Here is a 22,217-nt window from a genome sequence, read left to right as displayed (position 1 = left end):
TATGTGACCCATCTATCGCCATGGAGAGGGATTCTACAATCTGAATGAATGGCATGTTGGCACAGTCACTCACTTGTTCGTCGCCACTGTCAACGGGCAAGCGCATCTCTGGCAGTCCTCCGGGGTGCCCTCAGAGGGGTTGCCATAGTAACCGTGGAGGCATTGGTCACAGTGGGGCCCAGTGGTATTGTGAGTACAGTCCTGGGGAAAGATTTAAGGCGACAGTGCCCGATAAAACTTATTTCTGGTCTGACTCACATGCCCTTACGCTGCCATAGACACACCATAGCAACCACATTTCTTGGGATGTCTCAACATCCACTGTTAATGGGATAGTTAACATGGCAGTGGACGTTTTAGAGATGTCTCAACATCCACTGTTAATGGGATAGTTAACATGGCAGTGGACGTTTTAGAGATGTCTCAACATCCACTGTTAATGGGATAGTTAACATGGCAGTGGACGTTTTAGAGATGTCTCAACATCCACTGTTAATGGGATAGTTAACATGGCAGTGGACGTTTTAGAGATGTCTCAACATCCACTGTTAATGGGATAGTTAACATGGCAGTGGACATTTTAGATGATTTCCCACTTTTTTAAAAACTGTTTGGATTAACACCCTAGGTAAGTCAAAAATAAAGCTCATAAAAAGTGAACTATCCCTTTAAGTGCACCAAACTGCTAAACCTAACCGCTAAACCTAACCACCAAACCTAACCGCTAAACCAAACCACTAAACCTAACCGCTAAACCTAACCGCTAAACCTAACCGCTAAACCTAACCGCTAAACCTAACCGCTATACCAAACCGCTAAACCTAACCGCTAAACCAAACCGCTAAACCTAACCGCTAAACCAAACCGCTAAACCTAACCGCTAAACCAAACCGCTAAACCTAACCGCTAAACCAAACCGCTAAACCTAACCGCTAAACCAAACCGCTAAACCTAACCGCTAAACCAAACCGCTAAACCAAACCGCTAAACCTAACCGCTAAACCAAACCGCTAAACCAAACCGCTAAACCAAACCGCTAAACCTAACCGCTATACCAAACCGCTAAACCTAACCGCTATACCAAACCGCTAAACCTAACCGCAAAACCTAACCGCTAAACCTAACCGCTAAACCTAACCGCTATACCAAACCGCTAAACCTAACCGCTAAACCTAACCGCTAAACCTAACCGCTAAACCTAACCTCTTAACCTAACTGCAAAACCTAACCGCAAAACCTAACCGCAAAACCTTACCTCTAAACCTAACCGCTAAACCTAACCTCTAAACCAAACCGCTAAACCAAACCGCTAAACCAAACCGCTAAACCAAACCGCTAAACCTAACCGCAAAACCTAACCGCTAAACCTAACCGCTAAACCAAACCGCTAAACCTAACCGCTAAACCAAACCGCTAAACCTAACCGCTAAACCTAACCGCTAAACCTAACCGCATCAACGTGAAGCATTTTCACTAATGTAATTGAATGTAGTAACTTTAGCATGTCTTTTGATTGACATAGTATATTGACAGAACGGATACCTGGCAGTAGCCATTGGATAATCACTGATATTTAAACGCCTAACACAGCATTAACTTGTCATCCAATAAAGCGAAGAATTCAATTGAATCACAGTCCAAAGTTCCCTATAATTTAGTGCACTACATAGGGGATAGGATATGGCTCTAGCCAAAAGTAGTGCACTATATAGTAGTGCACTACCTGACTTGCCTAGTTAAATAAAAGTTAAAAACTAAATAAAATTAAAAAGGAATTTAGGAATAGGATGCCATTTCAGATGCAGCATAGAAGAGTGATTCATCATATGACTGTTAACAAACACAGCTCAAGCCAGGAAGCTTCCTACTGGGGGTTTGCTCATTGGTGTGCTGTAGCCTCTAACTGCGAAGTGAAGCTCTGACTGGTTCAGAGGTTACCTAGTGCAGATGTTAGGTCTATGCCCCCCGCTGTCTAAACATGACACGCTGCAGATAGAGGACTCACCAGACACACTCCGTTGATGTCACATTCCGTAGCGTGGTCGTTACACTCACACTGGAGACAGTTGCCTCCGAACAGGATCCCCCCGACACGATAGAACCCAGATGAACAGGACTACAAACACAGAGAGAACAACAATAACATCATTTAGCGGTCGCTGTTACCCAAAGTCACATACAGTAAGCACAGGTACTCAGATTGTGTGGCTCATATGACATAATATAATCCAGACAGAGGAGGCTGGTGGGTGGAGCTATAGGAGGACGGGCTCACTGTATTGGCTGAAATGGAATAATTGGAACAGAGTCAAACGTGGTTTCCATATGTTTGATGTGTTTGATACTGTTTCATTCATTCCATTCCAGCAATTAACAATGAGCCCGTCCTCCTATAGCTCCTCCCACCAGCCTCCTCTGAATCCATACACACAGTACTACAAACACAAAGACAACTATAACATAATCATTTAGCAGTTGTGTTTACCTGAAGTGACACATAGTAAACACGTATTCAAAAATATGTGGGAATTGAACCCGCAACATTGTTGCTAACACCATGCTCTTCTTCTACCTCTAACTAACCAAGCCAACTGAAAAGCATAATGAGCTTTGCTTTTACAATGGATGCAGCTCAAATCATTAACAAAATAGTCTAGACACCCTACAGTAGTAAACAGTATCAATCTGGCCACTGTCACATGACCTGGGTTTTTACCTCACAGGATGTGCCAGAGTAGCCCAAGGGACACTCACACTGCTCCACGTCCCAGGCCTGGACTGTGTTAGTAGAATTGATGTCTACCATGTCCAGAGATACCGTGCTCAACCTGAGTTCCCCCTCTGCGCTGGCATTGAGGTGACCTCTGATCCTCAGCCCGGCCACGTCGGCCAGTGCAGTCATCAGCCCGTCCCTGTCCACCCTCTGACCTGTGTGCAGGTCTACGAAGCTCTGTGGCAAGAGCTCCACAGAAACATGCTGCTCACGCAGGGGCGTCAGCAAGAGCTGCCTGGGGGGCATCTGACGCAGGGTCCTCCCATTCCCCTGGTGGCACATCCAAACAAGGTAGTTAGCAACACATTGTGATTTACAATGACGACCTGATGTAGGTTCAGGGGTTGGTGTACTCAAACACTAGCCCCCAACCCCAGGGGCTAGGGGCTAGAGCTTTCTTTTAAATTACCCACTGGAAAAAGCTGGTTGAATCAACGTTGTTTCCACGTCATTTCAACAACAACAAAAAATGTATGTGATGACATTGAATCAAGATTGGATTTGGAAAAAGTCATCAGCATACGGGAATTTTGTCTTTTATTTCACTCAACTTTTAACCTAAATCCAATGTCATGATGCATTTTTGGGAGGATTTCACGTTGAACTCACGTTAGTTGACAACTCAACCCAATGTAAATCAAAAATAGAACTGACGTCTGTGCCCATTGGGAAGGTTTTAGTTAGTCTTGCTTTCCATTGCACTTCCATACCGCTAATATCATAGCCAGGTTGAAAATGATAAGATCAGATCGCTTTATTGGTCAATTGCACACAAGGTCCAACTGAAATTTGACTTACACATTTAACCCAACCCCATCTGAAAGACACACATACAGGACATACACATACATATAGAGGTTGTGGAGAGGTGTGGGGGCTGCCACACTGGGCGCCCGGGGAGCTGTTGTTGTGGGGGGTTAAGTGCCTTGCTCAAGGGCACAATGGCAGGTAATGGCATCTAGGATTTTAAACCAGCAGCCTCTCTAAACGCTATTCTACCTGTAAGCCCAATAGTTAGCCCAAAATCTATTAGCCCAATATTTAGTTAGCCCAATATCTGTTAGCCCAATATTTAGTTAGCCCAATATCTATTAGCCCAATATTTAGTTAGCCCAATATCTATTAGCCCAATATTTAGTTAGCCCAATATCTGTTAGCCCAATATTTAGTTAGCCCAATATCTGTTAGCCCAATATTTAGTTAGCCCAATATCTGTTAGCCCAATATCTGTTAGCCCAATATTTAGTTAGCCAAATAGTAGCTTACCTCGATAATCAAATCAAACTGTGACGGCAGAGACTTGTCCACGTTGTCCACTGAAACATCATACGCCACGCTGTAGCTCAAAAACCCTCCGTACGATGTCAGCTTCACATAGAAATGTCCAAAGGGAACATTGGAAAAAGGGAGAGAGTGTTACACTCAAGAAAACAGTACCTACAGCAAATATGCAATAGTGGAAATTCATCACACTAAATATTGACATGAAATCTGTCCCTTCAGGATAAACACCCCCCCTATCTTTATCTCTCCCTCCCACCCGATATTAAGGACATGCCATAGATAATGACTCATTTTAATGAATGAATTAACTGTAATCACCTGAGGGACTAATGGGTAGCAAACATATTAGACAGGCTTCTAACGAGTGGAGCATCATTAACTCAGGGATGAATAAAGTGCCTGGCCCTGCTTGACTATAATTACAGGGCACCCTGTGTTAACACAGTGGGAGGATAGAACAGGACGAGTGGAGAGAGAGAGAGAGAGAGAGAGAGAGAGAGAGAGAGACAAAAATACAGTAGCAAGAGAAAGCGAGACAGAGAGAGAGTGGGGAGAGAGAAAGGGGGAGAGAGAGAAAGATAGAGAATGGATGAAAGAGAGAGAGAAATACAAGAGAGAGAGAGAGACAGAGAGAGTTGATTGTAAAATCTATTTGTTTGAAGCTAATACATGCAGGTCATTAGCTATCTGAACAGCAAAATGAGATAGCTAATGCTAACGCCACTGGAGCATTGAGCTGAAAAGGAATAGGGGACTCCATAGGTACAGTATACGCTAACGAAACGTACCCTTTTCCCCAGGAGGGACTCTGGGGCGGCCCATGTAGAAACAAAACGGTACAATTGGATCATGGTGATGTTTGGGATGATGAGGTTGTTGTCTTCATCTGTGAGGGGTGCCGTGTAGACAGGTTCGCTTTTAGTGGTAAGGAGCCATCCATTGGAGTGCACAGTCTGTGGGGCCAGGAGAATTCTTTGTTCTATAAACTCGCCATGACAACATCACAGACCGATCCAATTTACTGGTTATATGTTATTGAGTTGTACAGTATCAAATAGTTTAAAGGCTCCCACCAAAACTATGCTGAGTCGTTGGAGTTGTTTGTATATTCCTGTGTAAAGGAACATATTCACAATGAGGGTGCATTTGGATGTGGGTGTGGCTGTATGTTACCTGAGACATAGACCAGGGGGAGCGCTCACACACGTCAGACACACCGAAGCAGAAACATTCAGTGCAGCCCTCTGGGTCACTGCCCTCCAGGTTGAAGAAACCCTGCTTACACAGGTCACAGTCAGCCCCCATCACGTTCTCCTGCAACAGAGACACAGTGGAGGTTAGGGGGTTTGGTTTTATAGGAACATTATGGTTAGTCATCATGCAAGTGCACCGTTACCCCCCCCCCACACACAACCCCACACCTGACCGCTACACACACACACACATATACACACAAACACACACAATCCAAATTAGCCACTATAACAGCACAGTTAACCCATAACAGTGTTGCGTTTTACAGTGCCGTGTTCCCCAGCGTTACCTTGCAGATGCACTCTGTGCAGGGGTCGATGTTGAGGCTGCCCTCCAAACTGCACTCACAGCGTGAACATAGGGGGAAGTCCCTGTAGCCAAAGGCACAGCGGTCACAGCGCTCGCCCGCAAAGCCCTCCTTACACAGACACTGGCCTGGGTTCAGACCTACACAGCACAGTCAAGACGGGACAGTATAGTTAACAAAGACAATAGCATAGCCTATAGAATAGTATAGCCTATAGAATAGTAAAGCCTATATAATATTATAGCCTATATAATATTATAGCCTATAGAATAGTATAGCCTATATAATATTATAGCCTATAGAATAGTAAAGTCTACATAATATTATAGCCTATAGAATAGTAAAGCCTATAGAATATTATAGCCTATATAATATTATAGCCTATATAATATTATAGCCTATAGAATAGTAAAGCCTATAGAATAGTAAAGTCTATATAATATTATAGCCTATAGAATAGTAAAGTCTATATAATATTATAGCCTATAGAATAGTAAAGTCTATATAATATTATAGCCTATAGAATAGTATAGCCTATAGAATAGTAAAGTCTACATAATATTATAGCCTATAGAATAGTAAAGCCTATATAATATTATAGCCTATATAATATTATAGCCTATAGAATAGTAAAGTCTACATAATATTATAGCCTATAGAATAGTATAGCCTATATAATATTATAGCCTATAGAATAGTAAAGTCTACATAATATTATAGCCTATATAATATTATAGCCTATAGAATAGTAAAGCCTATAGAATATTATAGCCTATAGAATAGTGAAGTCTACATAATATTATAGCCTATATAATATTATAGCCTATAGAATAGTAAAGTCTACATAATATTATAGCCTATAGAATAGTAAAGTCTACATAATATTATAGCCTATAGAATAGTAAAGTCTACATAATATTATAGCCTATAGAATAGTAAAGCCTATATAATATTATAGCCTATATAATATTATAGCCTATATAATAGTGTCACTCTCTGACCTAAGAGAGCTGTTTTTTCTCTGTTTAGGTAGGTCAGGGTGTGATAGGGGGTGGGCATTCTATGTGTTTGTTTTCTATGTTTTGGCCGGGTATGGTTTCCAATCAGAGGCAGCTGTCTATCGTTGTCTCTGATTGGAAGCCATACTTAGGCAGGCTTTTTCCCCTTTGTTTTCGTGGGTAGTTGTTTTCTGTTTTGTTAGTATAACCTGACAGAACTGTTGGCTGTTGTTTTGTTTTCTTTGTTTAAGTGTTTTCATTAAAAGTAAAGATGAGCACTCAACACGCTGTGCCCTGGTTCCCTTTATATGACACACGTTACAAATATTATAGCCTATAGAATAGTATAGCCTATATAATATTATAGCCTATAGAATAGTATAGCCTATATAATATTATAGCCTATAGAATAGTATAGCCTATATAATATTATAGCCTATAGAATAGTAAAGTCTACATAATATTATAGTCTACATAATATTATAGCCTATAGAATAGTAAAGCCTATATAATATTATAGCCTATAGAATAGTAAAGTCTACATAATATTATAGTCTACATAATATTATAGCCTATAGAATAGTAAAGCCTATATAATATTATAGCCTATAGAATAGTATAGTCTATAGAATAGTAAAGCCTATATAATATTATAGCCTATAGAATAGTAAAGTCTACATAATATTATAGCCTATTGAATAGTAAAGTCTACATAATATTATAGCCTATAGAATAGTAAAGTCTACATAATATTATAGCCTATAGAATAGTAAAGTCTATATAATATTATAGCCTATAGAATAGTACAGCCTATAGAATAGTAAAGTCTATAGAATTGTAAAGCCTATAGAATATTATAGCCTATAGAATAGTAAAGCCTATAGAATATTATAGCCTATAGAATAGTATAGCCTATATAATATTATAGCCTATAGAATAGTAAAGCCTATATAATATTATAGCCTATAGAATAGTATAGCCTATAGAATAGTATAGCCTATAGAATATTATAGCCTATAGAATAGTATAGCCTATATAATATTATAGCCTATATAATAGTAAAGCCTATAGAATATTATAGCCTATAGAATAGTAAAGCCTATATAATATTATAGCCTATAGAATAGTATAGCCTATAGAATAGTATAGCCTATATAATATTATAGCCTATAGAACAGTAAAGTCTATAGAATAGTATAGCCTATATAATATTATAGCCTATAGTATAGCCTATAGAATAGTATAGCCTATAGAATAGTATAGTCTGGACCCTCTCTTTCTAAAATTATCCGCCACCATTGTTGCAACCCCTATTACCAGTCTGTTCAACCCTCGTAAAACTGACTATTCTATCGATCCTCGACTTCGGTGATGTCATTTACAAAATAGCCTCCAACACTCTACTCAGGAAACTGGATGCAGTCTATCACATATACCACCCACCACTGCGACCTGTATGCTCTTGTCGGCTGGCCCTCGCTACATATTCGTCGCCAGACCCACTGGCTCCAGGTCATCTATAAGTCAATGCTAGGTAAAGCTCCGCCTTATCTCAGCTCACTGGTCACGATAACAACACCCACCCGTAGCACACGCTCCAGCATGTATATCTCACTGGTCTTCCCCAAAGCCAAAACCTCCTTTGGCCGCCTTTCCTTCCAGTTCTGTGCTGCCAATGACTGGAACGAATTGCAAAAACCGCTGAAGTTGGAAACTTATATCTCCCTCGCTAACTTTAAACATCAGCTATCTGAGCAGCTTACCGATCGCTGCAGCTGTACACAGCCCATCTGTAAATAGCCCACCCAATTACCTACCTCATCCCCATATTGTTTTTATTTACTTTTTTGCACACCAGTATTTCTACTTGCACATCATCATCTGCACATCTATCACTCCAGTGTTAATTTGCTAAAATGTAATTACTTCGCTACTATGGCCTATTTATTTCCTTACCTCCTCACGCCATTTGCACACACTGTATATAGACTTTTTTCTATTGTGTTATTGACTGTACGTTTGTTAATTTCATGTGTAACTCTGTGTTGTTGTTTGTGTCGCACTGCTTAGCTTTATCTTGGTCAGGTCGCAGTTGTAAATGAGAACTAGTTCTCAACTAGCCTACCTGGTTAAATAAAGGTGAAATAAAAAAAATTACAAAAATTACAAAATAAAAACTATAGTATTGTACAGCCTATAGAATAGTATAGCTTATAGAATAGTATAGCCTACAATATAGTATAGCCTATACAATAGTATAGCCTATAGAATAACCTATTGAATAGCCTATTGAATAGTCTATAGTATAGTATAGCCTATAGAATAGCCTATAGTATAGCCTATAGTATAGCATAGCCTATAGTATTGTAGCCTATCGAATAGCCTATAGTATAGTATAGCTTATAGTATAGTATAGCATATAGAATAGCATAGCCTATAGGACAGTATAGGCTATAGTATAGTATAGCCCACATAATAGTATAGCCTACAGTATAGTATTGCCTATAGTATAGTATAGCCTATAGAATAGCCTATAGTATAGTATAACCTATAGCATAGTATAGCCAATAGTATAGCCTATAGTATAGTAAAGCCAATAGAATAGTATAGCCTATATAATAGCCTACAGAATAGCCTATAGCATAGTCTACAGTAAAGTATAGCCTATAGAATAGCCTACAGTATAGTATAGCCTATAGTCTATAGTATAGCCTATAGAATAGCATAGCCAATAGAATAGTATAGCCTATATAATAGCCTACAGAATAGCCTATAGTACAGTCTATAGTCTATAGCATAGCCTATAGTATAGTACAGCCTACAGAATAGCATATACTATAGTATATCATACAGTAAGGTATAGCCTATAGTATAGCCTATAGTATAGTCTATAGTATAGCAAAGCCTATAGAATAGCATAGCCTATAGTATAGTATAACCTAGAGAATAGTATAGCCTATAGTAATCTATAGCCTATAGTACAGCAAAGCCTATAGAATAGCATAGCCTATAGTATAGTATAGCCTGTAGAATATCATTGCCTATAGTAATGTATAGCCTACAGTATAGCCTATATAATAGCATCGCCTATTCTATAGTATTTGCCTAAATAGAATAGCCTACAGTATAGTATAACCTTTAGTATAGTATAGCCAATAGAATAGTATAGCATAGCCTGTAGTATAGTATAACCTATAGTATACTATAGGCTACACTATAATATAGGCTATACTATTCTATAGGCTATACTATAGGCTATTCTGTAGGCTATTCTATTCTATAGGCTACACTATAATATAGGCTATACTATACTATACTATAGGCTATACTATACTATAGGCTATACTATAGGCTATTCTGTAGGCTATTCTATTCTATAGGCTATACTATACTATAGGCTATACTACACTATAGGCTATTCTGTAGGCTATTCTATTCTATAGGCTATACTATACTAAAGGTTATACTATACTGTAGGCTATACTATTCTATAGGCTATACTATTCCATATGCTATAGTATACTATAGGCTATACTAGTATATAGGCTATACTATACTATAGGCTATACTGTAGGCTATTCTGTAGGCTATACTATACTATAGGCTATACCATTCTATAGGCTATACTATACTATTGGCTATACTATACTATAGGTTATACTATACTATAGGCTATACTATTCTATAGGCTATACTATACTATTGGCTATACTATACTATAGGTTATACTATACTATAGGCTATACTATTGGCTATACTGTACTATAGGCTATACTATACTATAGGCAATACTGTACTATAGGCTATACTATTCTGTAGGTTATACTATACTATAGGCTATGCTATTCTATTGGCTATACTATAGGCTATACTATACTATAGGTTATACTATACTTTAGGCTATACTATTCTATAGGCTATACTATACTATAGGCTATACTATACTATAGGTTATACTATAGTATAGGCTATTCTATTGGCTATACTGTACTATAGGCTATATATTACTATAGGCTATGATTTTCTATAGGCTATACTATCTATAGGCTATTCTATACTATAGGCTATACTATATTATAGGCTATTCTATAGTATGGCCTATAGTATAGTATAGTATAGCCTATACTATATTATAGGCTATTCTATAGTATGGCCTATAGTATAGTATAGTATAGTATAGTATAGTATAGCCTATATTATAGTATAGCCTATATTATAGTATAGCCTATAGTATATTATGGCCTATAGTATAGTATAGTATAGTATAGCCTATATTATAGTATAGCCTATAGTATAGTATGGCCTATAGTATAGTATAGCCTATATTATAGTATAGCCTATAGTATAGTATGGCCTATAGTATAGTATAGTATAGTATAGTATAGTATAGCCTATATTATAGTATAGCCTATAGTATACTATTGCCTATAGTATAGTATAGTATAGCCAATAGGACATGCGCTACATAGCCCTATAGTGTAATTTCAGTATTTTGCTGTTATGTCCAAAACTTAGATGGAGAATCTGTGGTACGTTACTGTCAGCTAGATATAATACACTCTGAATTACTGTACATGTAGAGTCTCAAGTCTTATGAATATCCCCAAAATTAAAGTGTCCTTATCACCCATCTCCCATAATGATTTTGGTAGATATTCAGACCTATACTGAACTATGCAGGTATGTTTTTAACACAAGCTGAAAACAAACGTTATTGGGGTTAAAATCAAATGTTATTGGTGGCGTTAACATTATCTAACAGATGTTATGTCAGGTGCTATATAACTCTTCTGTTTCTAGCTCCAACAGTGCAGTAATACCTAACAATACAATACAATACACACAAATCCCCAAAAATGTCATTAAGAAATATCTGAATGAATAGAGTCTTTGTACCATTCTCAGGCTTGGCGTGGTTGTCATCTCTGATACAGGCAGGAGTCAAAGACCCCTTCATGTCACAGCTGCACTCCACACATGGGTTCTCATTGTGCGGAGACACCTACACACACACACACACACACACACACACACACACACACACACACACACACACACACACACACACACACACACACACACACACACACACACACACAGAAGGAAACAAATACACAACTGACCATTCACATTCCACACAAGGTACACACTGCAATTACAAGTTTAATAAATCACCATTGATCCATCCAAGCAAGGGCCATCACATCCAAATAGCTGCATTCTACAGTAAATCTAGTCTTTCACTGAGCCACATAACACAGACTAGGTAGTGTGTATAATCAGGCACACAACGATTTTATTAGCCAATCAAAAGACAATGGGCATGTACAAAACAGTGCATAGAAATGCCACTTAGGAAGACCACAGGGTCCTCGGGAAACAGGGGCCATATTGATGGATTGAATTACGGGGACCATAGGGACAGAAAAGGGACATTGGTTTATGGCAGGGGTCTTCAACTGGTGGACCGCGAGCCAAATCCGGTCCGCTAGCCATTTTGATGTGACCTGCCAAAATGTCTTACGGGGGACCATAGAGACACAAAGAGGGCATCGAATTACAGGGTCAGTGAGGGGACAGTACCTTGTTGGGTCTGTAGAAGCCATCTGCGCAGGTCTCACAGTTGACACCGGCCGTGTTCTGGGTACAGCTGATACAAACGCCCCCGCCATGGAAGTCACCATGTGAGTTCATGCTCATCTTGCGGTTGGCCACCGTCTGGTTAAAGTAGCAGTCGTTGGCCTTGTCGTGGCAGTTACATTCTAGTGGTGGAGGATCATACACCGGTCAGATAACTTCTAGTGCATCTCAATGGGAGAGTAGTTGAAGGGAAGTTTATTATTGAGAATATATACCAACTGTTCAGTTTTTTATTTTATTCTGTACTTGGAGTAAACAAAGTATGTGCTATTTCGTCAAGGTGCTGAAACAACTGAGAGATGATGATTTAAAATACCAAATTTTCATTAAAAGCTTGGAAAACCCCTTGGTTAAATCTGCTTAATAGCTATTGATATAAAACATAATGTAAATTAGTTAAAATCTCCATAGGGATAGGAAACAAAAAACTGTCATGTGTGTCAATGAATGAGTGAGATGTGTGTCAATGAATGAGTGAGATGTGTGTCAATGAATGAGTGAGACATGCAAGTGGATTTCATTGAAAGCGTGAAAAAGTTATTTCATCTGATCTGGATCACATTAAATCAAGTCTAAATCCAGCATGTCATTTTCATGTCTTTGTTTACTAAGTGACAACTGGCAAACGTTGATAGTATGATATTTTACTTAGGCCCATAAAGACCAAGTTCCGCTTACTCTCGCATGTGTTGCCATCAGAGAGGGTTCCCGGTTGCCACAGTTCCTGGTGGTAGCCAGGGCAACACTCATTACAGCTCTCCCCACAGGTATTGTGCTCACATACACACTGCAACCTCTGAGAGGACGAAAGAGAGAGGAATGGGTGAAGTGGAAGCTGCAAGAAGCAACTGATTCAGTGCTTATGCTCTAGTCCTATTGTCAACTGGGACACACACACACACACACACACACACACACACACACACACACACACACACACACACACACACACACACACACACACACACACACACACACACACACACACACACACACACACACACACTCACTCACATTCACACACACAACCACACAGACAAATGGTTTCCTCATTTTTGCTTGTCAGATAAACAACAGGTCCCATATGAGGTGTGAAGTAACACTTGTGTGTTGTATGCACGTCATGTCACAATGTTTGTGTGTTTACGTCTGTGTGAAACGTGAATATATTTCTAAGTGTCGAGAGTTGAAGGGTCACAGGACTTTACGGCTACACATAATACTACAACGTGAACTTGTCATGTCTCCACGCCCTCTAAGTGTAAACACTGTAAACCGAATTGTAATGTTTTTGAAAGCTAAAATTTACAGACATTTTCCTTATATTTTTTAGACTTGTTTTATTTAGTTTATACTTGAAATTGTTGTAACAGCCTTTTACATTCTGAAATTAAAACATCAACTGTGTATAAATCTCAGGTCCAGGCAAGAAGCAACTCCCCAGGGTATTATCAATGTCGCAATTTTCTTTTACCTCATATAGGCATAAAGACTTTCAAGACATTGATAAAGTGAAGCCTGGTTTGTTCTAACGTAACTTTAATATGCTAGTATAACCCTAAGCACTCCTATCTATACTGAACAAAAATATAAACACAACATGCAACAATTTCAAATATTTTACTGAGTTACAGTTCATATGAGGAAATCAGTCAATTGAAATAAATTCATTAGGCCCCAATCTAGGGATATCACATGACTGGGAATACAGATATGCATTTATTGGTCACAGACACCTGGGCCTCATAATGGGCCTCAGGAGCTCGTCTCGGTATTTTTGTGCATTCAAATTGCCATCGATAAAAAGCATTTGTGTTTGTTGTCCATAGCTTATGCCTGCCCATACCACAACCCCACTGCCATCATGGGGCACTCTGTTCACAACGTTGACATCAGCAAACCACTCTCCCTCACGACACCATACACATGGTCTGCAGTTGTGAGGCTGGTTGGATGTATTGCCAAATTCTCAAAAACAACGTTGGAGGCGGCTTATTGTTGAGAAATTAACATTACATTTTCTGGCAACAGCTCTGGTGGACACTCCTGCAGTCAGCATGACAAGCGCACACTCCCTCAAAACTTGAGACATCTGAGGCATTGTGTTATGTGACAAAACTCCACATTTTAGAGTGGCCTTTTATTGTCCCCAGCACAAGGTGCACCTGTGTAATGATCATGGTGTTTAATCAGCTTCTTGATATTCCACACTTGTCAGGTGGATGGATTATCTTGGCAAAGGAGAAATGCTCACTAACAGGGAAGTAAACAAAAGTGTACACAATATATGAGAGAAATATTGTAGTTTGTGCTTCCTGGCTAGCAGATACTGTGATATTTATGGTCAAATTGAGCTGCGGACCAAGAATGTTGTGTTGCCAGCGGCAACGGAAGGTGAGGTAAGGATGTAATGTGAATTGAAAAGTAGAAATCTCTTTCGGCATTCCACTCCTCACATCTCTTGTAGTGGGAATAGCCAGTTTGATTGAATGACTTTCTCATCCTCGCGTTAACTTGACATTCGCCCTTAATGAGGAAGGCAACCAATTTAACTGAGCGATGTTGGACCGTACCATTCCTCCAGGGACTATAGGGGCGAGGGGGCTGGGATTGCTTAGTTCACTTTATAAAACAAATTAGTGTGGCAAATATATTTCTAATAAAGAAGTATTACTACCACGCATTGCATACATTTGCGATAAAAGTACTCTTTATATTAATGTTTACAGCAATTACAACAGATCAGCAATGAATCAATGTTGACCCTGATAAGAGGAGCTTAATTTAGTCAAAATGTGAAATGTTTAACACACAATATGTGAAAGGCAGTAAATCAGTTATACACTCTGCATTATGAAACAAAAGCTGAATGACAGCCACCGAGCCTGAATGGGCAAAACTGAATACGGCCTGGTGTTACCTTGGCAACGGGGTCCCAAGGACAGCTCTGGGCGTGTCCGTAACAGATGCACATCCCACCCACTGAAATGTCCTTGATTGAATAGTAGTACTGCACAAGGAAACACAAACATACAATGCCAATCAAGTTAGAAAGACATGACTTCAACGGAATACAAAGCCAATCAAGTTATAACATTCAAATCAGCCAGGAGAAATGACAAATGACATATCAACTAATATTTCAGACATTCAGCTGCGAATAGCATTTTTGATAAAACTAACCATAAATATGCTAAATATACATTTTGACAAAGTTATCAAGGCAACGCTCAAACCACGTATTTTGAATGAATGATCAATTTGGTTAAACACACCCCTTAACTTAAACAGAAAACAGAACAGCCAGTGAGTGCTAGCGGCAGTGCTTTAACATGAAAGTGTATTAGTCGTACCCGTCTGGTGACGATGGGGTCCACCTCCTTGGGGTCGCGGTAGCTCAGGGTCATGAGGTCGGCGTTGAGCGTGCGGATTCTCTGCAGACGCAGGCGGATGTAGCGGGCTGAGGTGAAGTCCAGCAGCTCTGGGGTCAGTTGGTCAGCACTGGGCCGCCCGTTGATCAAAGACGTGTGGATCTGAATAGGGGATCGACAAAGACGTGTGGATCTGAATAGGGGATCGACAAAGACGTGTGGATCTGAATAGGGGATAGACAAAGACGTGTGGATCTGAATAGGGGATGATAGACAAAGACGTGTGGATCTGAATAGGGGATCGACAAAGACGTGTGGATCTGAATAGGGGATGATAGACAAAGACGTGTGGATCTGAATAGGGGATAGACAAAGACGTGTGGATCTGAATAGGGGATAGACAAAGATGTGTGGATCTGAATAGGGGATAGACAAAGACGTGTGGATCTGAATAGGGGATAGACAAAGACGTGTGGATCTGAATAGGGGATAGACAAAGACGTGTGGATCTGAATAGGGGATAGACAAAGACGTGTGGATCTGAATAGGGGATAGACAAAGACGTGTGGATCTGAATAGGGGATGATAGACAAAGACGTGTGGATCTGAATAGGGGATGATAGACAAAGACGTGTGGATCTGAATAGGGGATAGACAAAGACGTGTGGATCTGAATAGGGGATGATAGACAAAGACGTGTGGATCTGAATAGGGGATGATAGACAAAGACGTGTGGATCTGAATAGGGGATAGACAAAGACGTGTGGATCTGAATAGGGGATCGACAAAGACGTGTGGATCTGAATAGGGGATAGACAAAGACGTGTGGATCTGAATAGGGGATGATAGACAAAGACGTGTGGATCTGAATAGGGGATAGACAAAGACGTGTGGGTCTGAATAGGAGATAGAGAAAGACGTGTGGATCTGAATAGGGGATAGACAAAGATGTGTGGATCTGAATAGGGGATAGACAAAGACGTGTGGATCTGAATAGGGGATCGACAAAGACGTGTGGATCTGAATAGGGGATAAACAAAGACGTGTGGATCTGAATAGGGGATCGACAAAGACGTGTGGATCTGAATAGGGGATAGAGAAAGATGTGTGGATCTGAATAGGGGATCGACAAAGACGTGTGGATCTGAATAGGGGATCGACAAAGACGTGTGGGTCTGAATAGGGGATCGACAAAGACGTGTGGATCTGAATAGGGGATAGACAAAGACGTGTGGATCTGAATAGGGGATAGACAAAGACGGACAATGATGTCAAAGGACCATAATGACCAAACATAGCTTAATACATCAAAGTCACGAGCATGCAGTTTATCATTTTAACTTTACACGTTTTCAATCAAAGACTAGTGACAAAAATGAACAACAGATATCGAGTGTATTACTGCCATTTTTTTCCTGATATAACGCACAGACTGACTTGTCAGTCTGACCACAGGCAGCTGGCAGAGATGACATAACACAAGGCTAAAAAATGTAAGAGAAGGTTGAGGATCTCACTGTGAGCTTTGGGGTGCATCTCAACACTCTGACGTGGCTTCATCTCCTTGTCTCCCTTCCTTGTTAAACTACTTAGATGCACCGTCAGGGGCTGTGGGTAACTACAGAGTATCCTAACCACAGACGTTCATTACGTCTCTGCCTCGGTTAGAGTGACACTAGCCCAGTAGGCTTTCATCATCTGGAGGATGATGCCACATAGAGTGCACACCCAATTCTCTACCCAATTCAATGAAAGTTCTGTAATGTTGCTCATCCTGAATACTCATCCTGGTCTTGTAAATAAAATCAGACCTAGTAAAACAGTGGTTTCAAACACCTGACCCGTGGGCCACCAAAGTGCAGCTCATGAGCCTGATATGGCTGGCGGGCAGAGAGTTTCAGACCACTGTGGTGAAAGTCAAATAAATGGATAGCTACCTCTCCGTGCTCCAGGGGTACGAGCCGCGAGTAGTAAGAGGTACAGATGACCTCGTCGTCTCGTTTGTAGGTGGGGGGTCCAAGGCGGGGGGTGATGTTGTAACGGGTCAGACATTCTGTGTCGCTGATGGCGTAATACTGCCAGGGTGTATAATCCACACCGTCCATTGAACGCTCCAGCACCCAGTTACCAGGACGAGGGGAGTTGGCTGCCTTGATGATGACGTAGGCCACCTGGAAAATCTGTTGCCACACACACAGACAGACACATTTTAATATTTAACTGAATCAACAATGAAATGTGAGTACAAAGGACACACACACACACAGTTATTCTCCCACCCATAATATGCCTGAATCTCCATTTTGTTGTGCATGACTGAAATCTCAAGCTGTGCACCTTACATACATACAAGGCTTCATTTATAAGAGCACAAAGAAGTCTTTGACAGACAAGGCACAAAGAGAGCAGCAGGTAATAACCGTAATAACGGTGTCCTGAAACATTTAACCACTCTGGGGTTAAGGGCACCACAAACGCTCTGCAACCATCGTTCATGTGGAGTGGTCAAAATGTTAATTGCCAGTTTGATTGAATTACAGTCTTAGAGCATCTAGGCTATAACCTTTCAGCATATGACCCCTTATAACCCCTCACACAGTCACATGATCTCTAATGGCTAGTTAGAGCAAAGATGGTGGATAAATGAAGATAGTTTACTCAGGCCGTTTACTTAAGGGGGTGGCTCTCCTATAGACACCAATGTGATAGAAGGTCTGCTTACTGTAGTTCATTGATTTCCATTGAAACAGAAAAAAATAGGGAGTGGGATGTCTTGCTTCCTCTTCCATCTCTGGTAAGTATGTAGTCTGTAGCTCAGTAATCAGTAAACTCTCCCCTGAACCCCACTGTAATCAAGTTAGGTTTCTTCAGAAATAAATAATTCTAAATAACAAACTGAGAATGTCTCACCCCATGTTCAAGAACTGCCTTTTTCTCGCTCACTCCAGGTTAAATGAAAACGAAATCTCCAAAATATCACCACTTTTTAAACAAAGCGATTATTATTATTATTTAATTTAAAATGATATAAAAGCCCCAAAGATATTAATTTGGAATCCACTAAATGTAATTATTGGCAGAGAGTCACGTCATTGAAAAAAACATGTTTAGATATACTGTAGGCCTACCATAGGCGAAATTAATATTGGTTACACTACAATTAGGGTGTGGAAATGTTATGCCCCTTAGATATTCATTTAGAATCCTCCAATCCTCTTATACTGTAGACTACTCCCGACCGTCACATTGTACAGCGCAATATTTTCCATTTCAGACTAACAGAAACCCAGAGGGTTTCATTTTTCCTTTTTCTCGGAATAGAAACACCATAATATTAATCAAATTAATTAAGCCAAATTTCTTAAAATCAATCCCATTTACTATGTTATTACAAAAAAGGTTTTAAATTCTCTAGTAATGCCAATACGGGAGACTATCAATTGCTTCTCAAAGTTGCCCTCTGGTGGTCTAACTAGCACTAACTTGCATTAACGTAAAAACTGGCTGACAAATAGATAACGTACCACAGAATGCTGCAGCAGCCCACAAGATGTGCTGCAGTAAGTCTTAACTTTTAAAGGAGGAACCACTGTACCTCCACTCTCACTCACTGTCTCCTCAACACTCCACTATGGCCTTTATACAGTTACAGGCAGTGGAGGCTGCTAAGGGGAGGATGAGTCATAAAAATGTCTGGAATAGAGTCAATGGAATGGTATCAACCACATGAAAACGACGTGTTTGATTCCAATCCATATGCTCCATTCCAGCCATTATTATGAGCCATCCTCCCCTCAGCATCCTCCACTGGTCACAGGCCACTACTAGACCACTACTGCAATGGAGATGCAATTTATTGCCTGAATGGCCTTTTCTCATTCTCTCTTTCCCAGTCTTTCTCACACCTCTCTATGACAGTCTCAGTGACACCAATAACAGTCTAGTCTGCCCCACACAAACAGAACCTGACTTATCCGTTATCGGCTTCTCCTATTGGCTTGTCAACGCTGCGCTTCCCCAGGGAATAAGTGGAAACTAGACACCTGAGACAGGATGTTCACATCAGCGTGACGCCCCCCCTCACTACCACACCACACCAACCCCTGCTCTGTTAATTAAACCATCCCTTAAGGTTGTCAGCAGCTGTGTGAGGCTGTAAATTTACCCTGCAGCAAGTCGCCGCTGATTTACGGACGATTCATGACTTGTTCAACAGCGAGTGAACGCGAGCGACGTGCCTGTTCAATCGTTAGCAGGTATCATTGGCAAAGCCACATGGAGTCGTTCCAGTGGATCTAAATGTCAATCCCCCTCAGCTGGTTGACTTCCCTCAGTTACGTCTGATCCTTCAATTACAGTCTAGAATTATTCATCTGCATGGGCCTCTGATAGCTAGACAAGACCCTCAAACATCTTTGGCTAAATTCCTTAGTCAGTATGGGAATGTTTGTTTGTTTCCTTGTACTTGAAAGACAAGATAGATGGATGGAACAGGGGAAAAGGTTATAAGGTTATCATTCCTGTTCCAGCTGCAGCTTTCTCTCTCTGGGGCTTCAATCTGTAGAATCCTTTTGTCAGGAAGCATCTTTATTCTCATCTAGGAAGCTTGGTCACCAGAGCTTTTCTTTGGTCTCTGTCCCAGTCTAGTCCAATGGGCCTTTCCTGCTCTTTGTTTATAGGGGACAAGAGTGGAACGCGAAAGGTATGTGTTCGTGCGTACGTGTGTGTGTGTCAGTGACCTCCCTCAAAGGAGCTTAGTGTTATCGTGGGGCGACGGGGCGGACAAACGCTGTGACCGGGCTGGGTTAGTGATTGAAACGCTGCCTGATCTAGATCCATGTGGACTCCCACACATTCCAGTCCTGCGTGGAGACAGATCTGAACGGTTGTGGACTAGCTGCCTCTGTGCCTCAACTTAACTAATAGCCAATTACTAGGATACACCAGATATCACTTATTTCAAATGTATCATTATTTCAAGCCGCTACTATCTATGTCAGAAGGTCATTGGTATAGAATAGCAGAGCGTGCAGGCATTTGTTGAACTGACCTTAGTGCCACATTTCAGAAATGTTTTGGACGTGGCTAGATACCGTGATGGCTAGAATACAAAGTGTTCTTCATGACTAGACGCTGAGGACAAAGTTGTTCCCACTGTGTCTCTTAACTGTTCATTACCAACTAAATCCTATTCCTCCCAGTAGGAGCCCAATCTGTGTGTAATGGCATGTCTCGGCTAAGCTGCCTGGTCACAGTAACTGGCTGGCGGATTTGATGTGAGCTAGCCAGACCTGGCTGCCAGTGGCCAAGGGAAACAAGCCGTGGATTGTTTTTGCTGTGTCACCGCAGTAATTAGCTGCCATTTTGGATCAGGTGGGGGGGGGGGGTTGGCGGGTGTTGTCTCAAAGGATAAGTGAAAATGTCTGACTAGTGTGTTTGATGACTGAATCGTGTCAAAGGGTACACTGTGACCTAGGAGACAAAATGAAAACACATACACTTACTAACACCTTTCCATTTGGACTAACATTATAACTAATTAATAGAGCTGTGCTTCCCGACGGGTAGCTGGACTCGCCTCTGTGCGGGGAAGATAACAAGGCGACAGTCAGGGGGACCCAGTCAGTGGGAACGAGGGGAACCAGGCTTCAGGGAAGAGACAAGGGGATTACCCATCAGCCCCTAAGCCAACAAAAGTGCCCAGTTCTCACCAGTTTATCTTCTCCCAGGGCCGGGGCTGTGTCTGTGGGGCTCAAAGAGCGGAGTAAAATCCTGCTCTCTGAGCCCCACAGCTAAGAAGGCTGGACCAAAACAAGGCCCCTGAAGAAAGATGGCCGCCACAGACGTTGAGCTGAGCTTTGTCCTTCTTTCTACTAATCACCTACAAATAAATACCTTGTCCTAACCTCTGGCCTGTTACAATACAGACCAAACTGTCTGTGTGTGATAATAAGTTAGACCCACAGTTAGACCCACAATTAGACCCACAGTAAGACCCACAGTAAGACCCACAGTAAGACCCACAGTAAGACCCACAGTTAGATCCACAGTTAGATCCACAGTAAGACAGACATTTGATTTGATGTGATATTGTCAGGTGAATTATTTAAGTATTGTGTAAAGTTTTCCTTTCGCTCCCCTCGTTGCGATGTGTCTCTGACACTGAAAAGCAGTACATTCTCAGGCCTTGTCATGACCAATACCAAACTTTGACGGTTTAAGCATTTAAGATATGCTGTGGTGGCAATAAAGTAGGAATCCAGACAATTACAGTTTGATCACATAAAAGAGGCTGGCATTTGACAACAGGCCTTTTTGTCTGGAGGGGAGAGATGAGTAAGTCCTTTGTGTTGGTGGGAGATGGGGGAAGGGCGATGGGGGCCGGAGAGCCCTAGACAGGACAGGACTTGCACTCAGAGAGGCTAGGACAGGACAGGACAGTGTGTCTATCTGCCAGTATGATGCCAGTGTAGTTAAGGAGCCACAGGCACCAAGCCTCTTTCACCATAACAGTTACTGTAAGTTATGAAGCATATCACAGAGTGGTTTCAAGGTTGGGGTCAAGTGCATATTGGAATATTTTTCAATAA

At 40.9% G+C, this 22,217-nt stretch overlaps 1 protein-coding gene across 1 annotated transcript in view; it reads right to left on the bottom strand.

Annotated features, from left to right (window-relative positions):
- Nucleotides 1-22,217, bottom strand: part of LOC106579654 (laminin subunit alpha-1) — an 84,993-nt gene that overhangs the window by 36,546 nt on the left and 26,230 nt on the right. Inside the window, 13 exon segments of the mRNA XM_014159776.2 lie at nucleotides 74-201; nucleotides 2,006-2,116; nucleotides 2,717-3,043; nucleotides 4,040-4,141; nucleotides 4,846-5,010; nucleotides 5,231-5,371; nucleotides 5,601-5,758; nucleotides 11,513-11,618; nucleotides 12,200-12,378; nucleotides 12,935-13,052; nucleotides 15,177-15,266; nucleotides 15,610-15,789; nucleotides 17,565-17,807. Coding sequence (XP_014015251.2) covers nucleotides 74-201; nucleotides 2,006-2,116; nucleotides 2,717-3,043; nucleotides 4,040-4,141; nucleotides 4,846-5,010; nucleotides 5,231-5,371; nucleotides 5,601-5,758; nucleotides 11,513-11,618; nucleotides 12,200-12,378; nucleotides 12,935-13,052; nucleotides 15,177-15,266; nucleotides 15,610-15,789; nucleotides 17,565-17,807 — 2,048 coding nt within the window.

The sequence above is a fragment of the Salmo salar genome, chromosome ssa19 (assembly GCF_905237065.1).
Source record: "Salmo salar chromosome ssa19, Ssal_v3.1, whole genome shotgun sequence".
NCBI classification, from domain to species: domain Eukaryota; kingdom Metazoa; phylum Chordata; class Actinopteri; order Salmoniformes; family Salmonidae; genus Salmo; species Salmo salar.
Note: the sequence above shows the minus strand (reverse complement) of the source record. Positions and strands in the feature narration are given on the sequence as shown.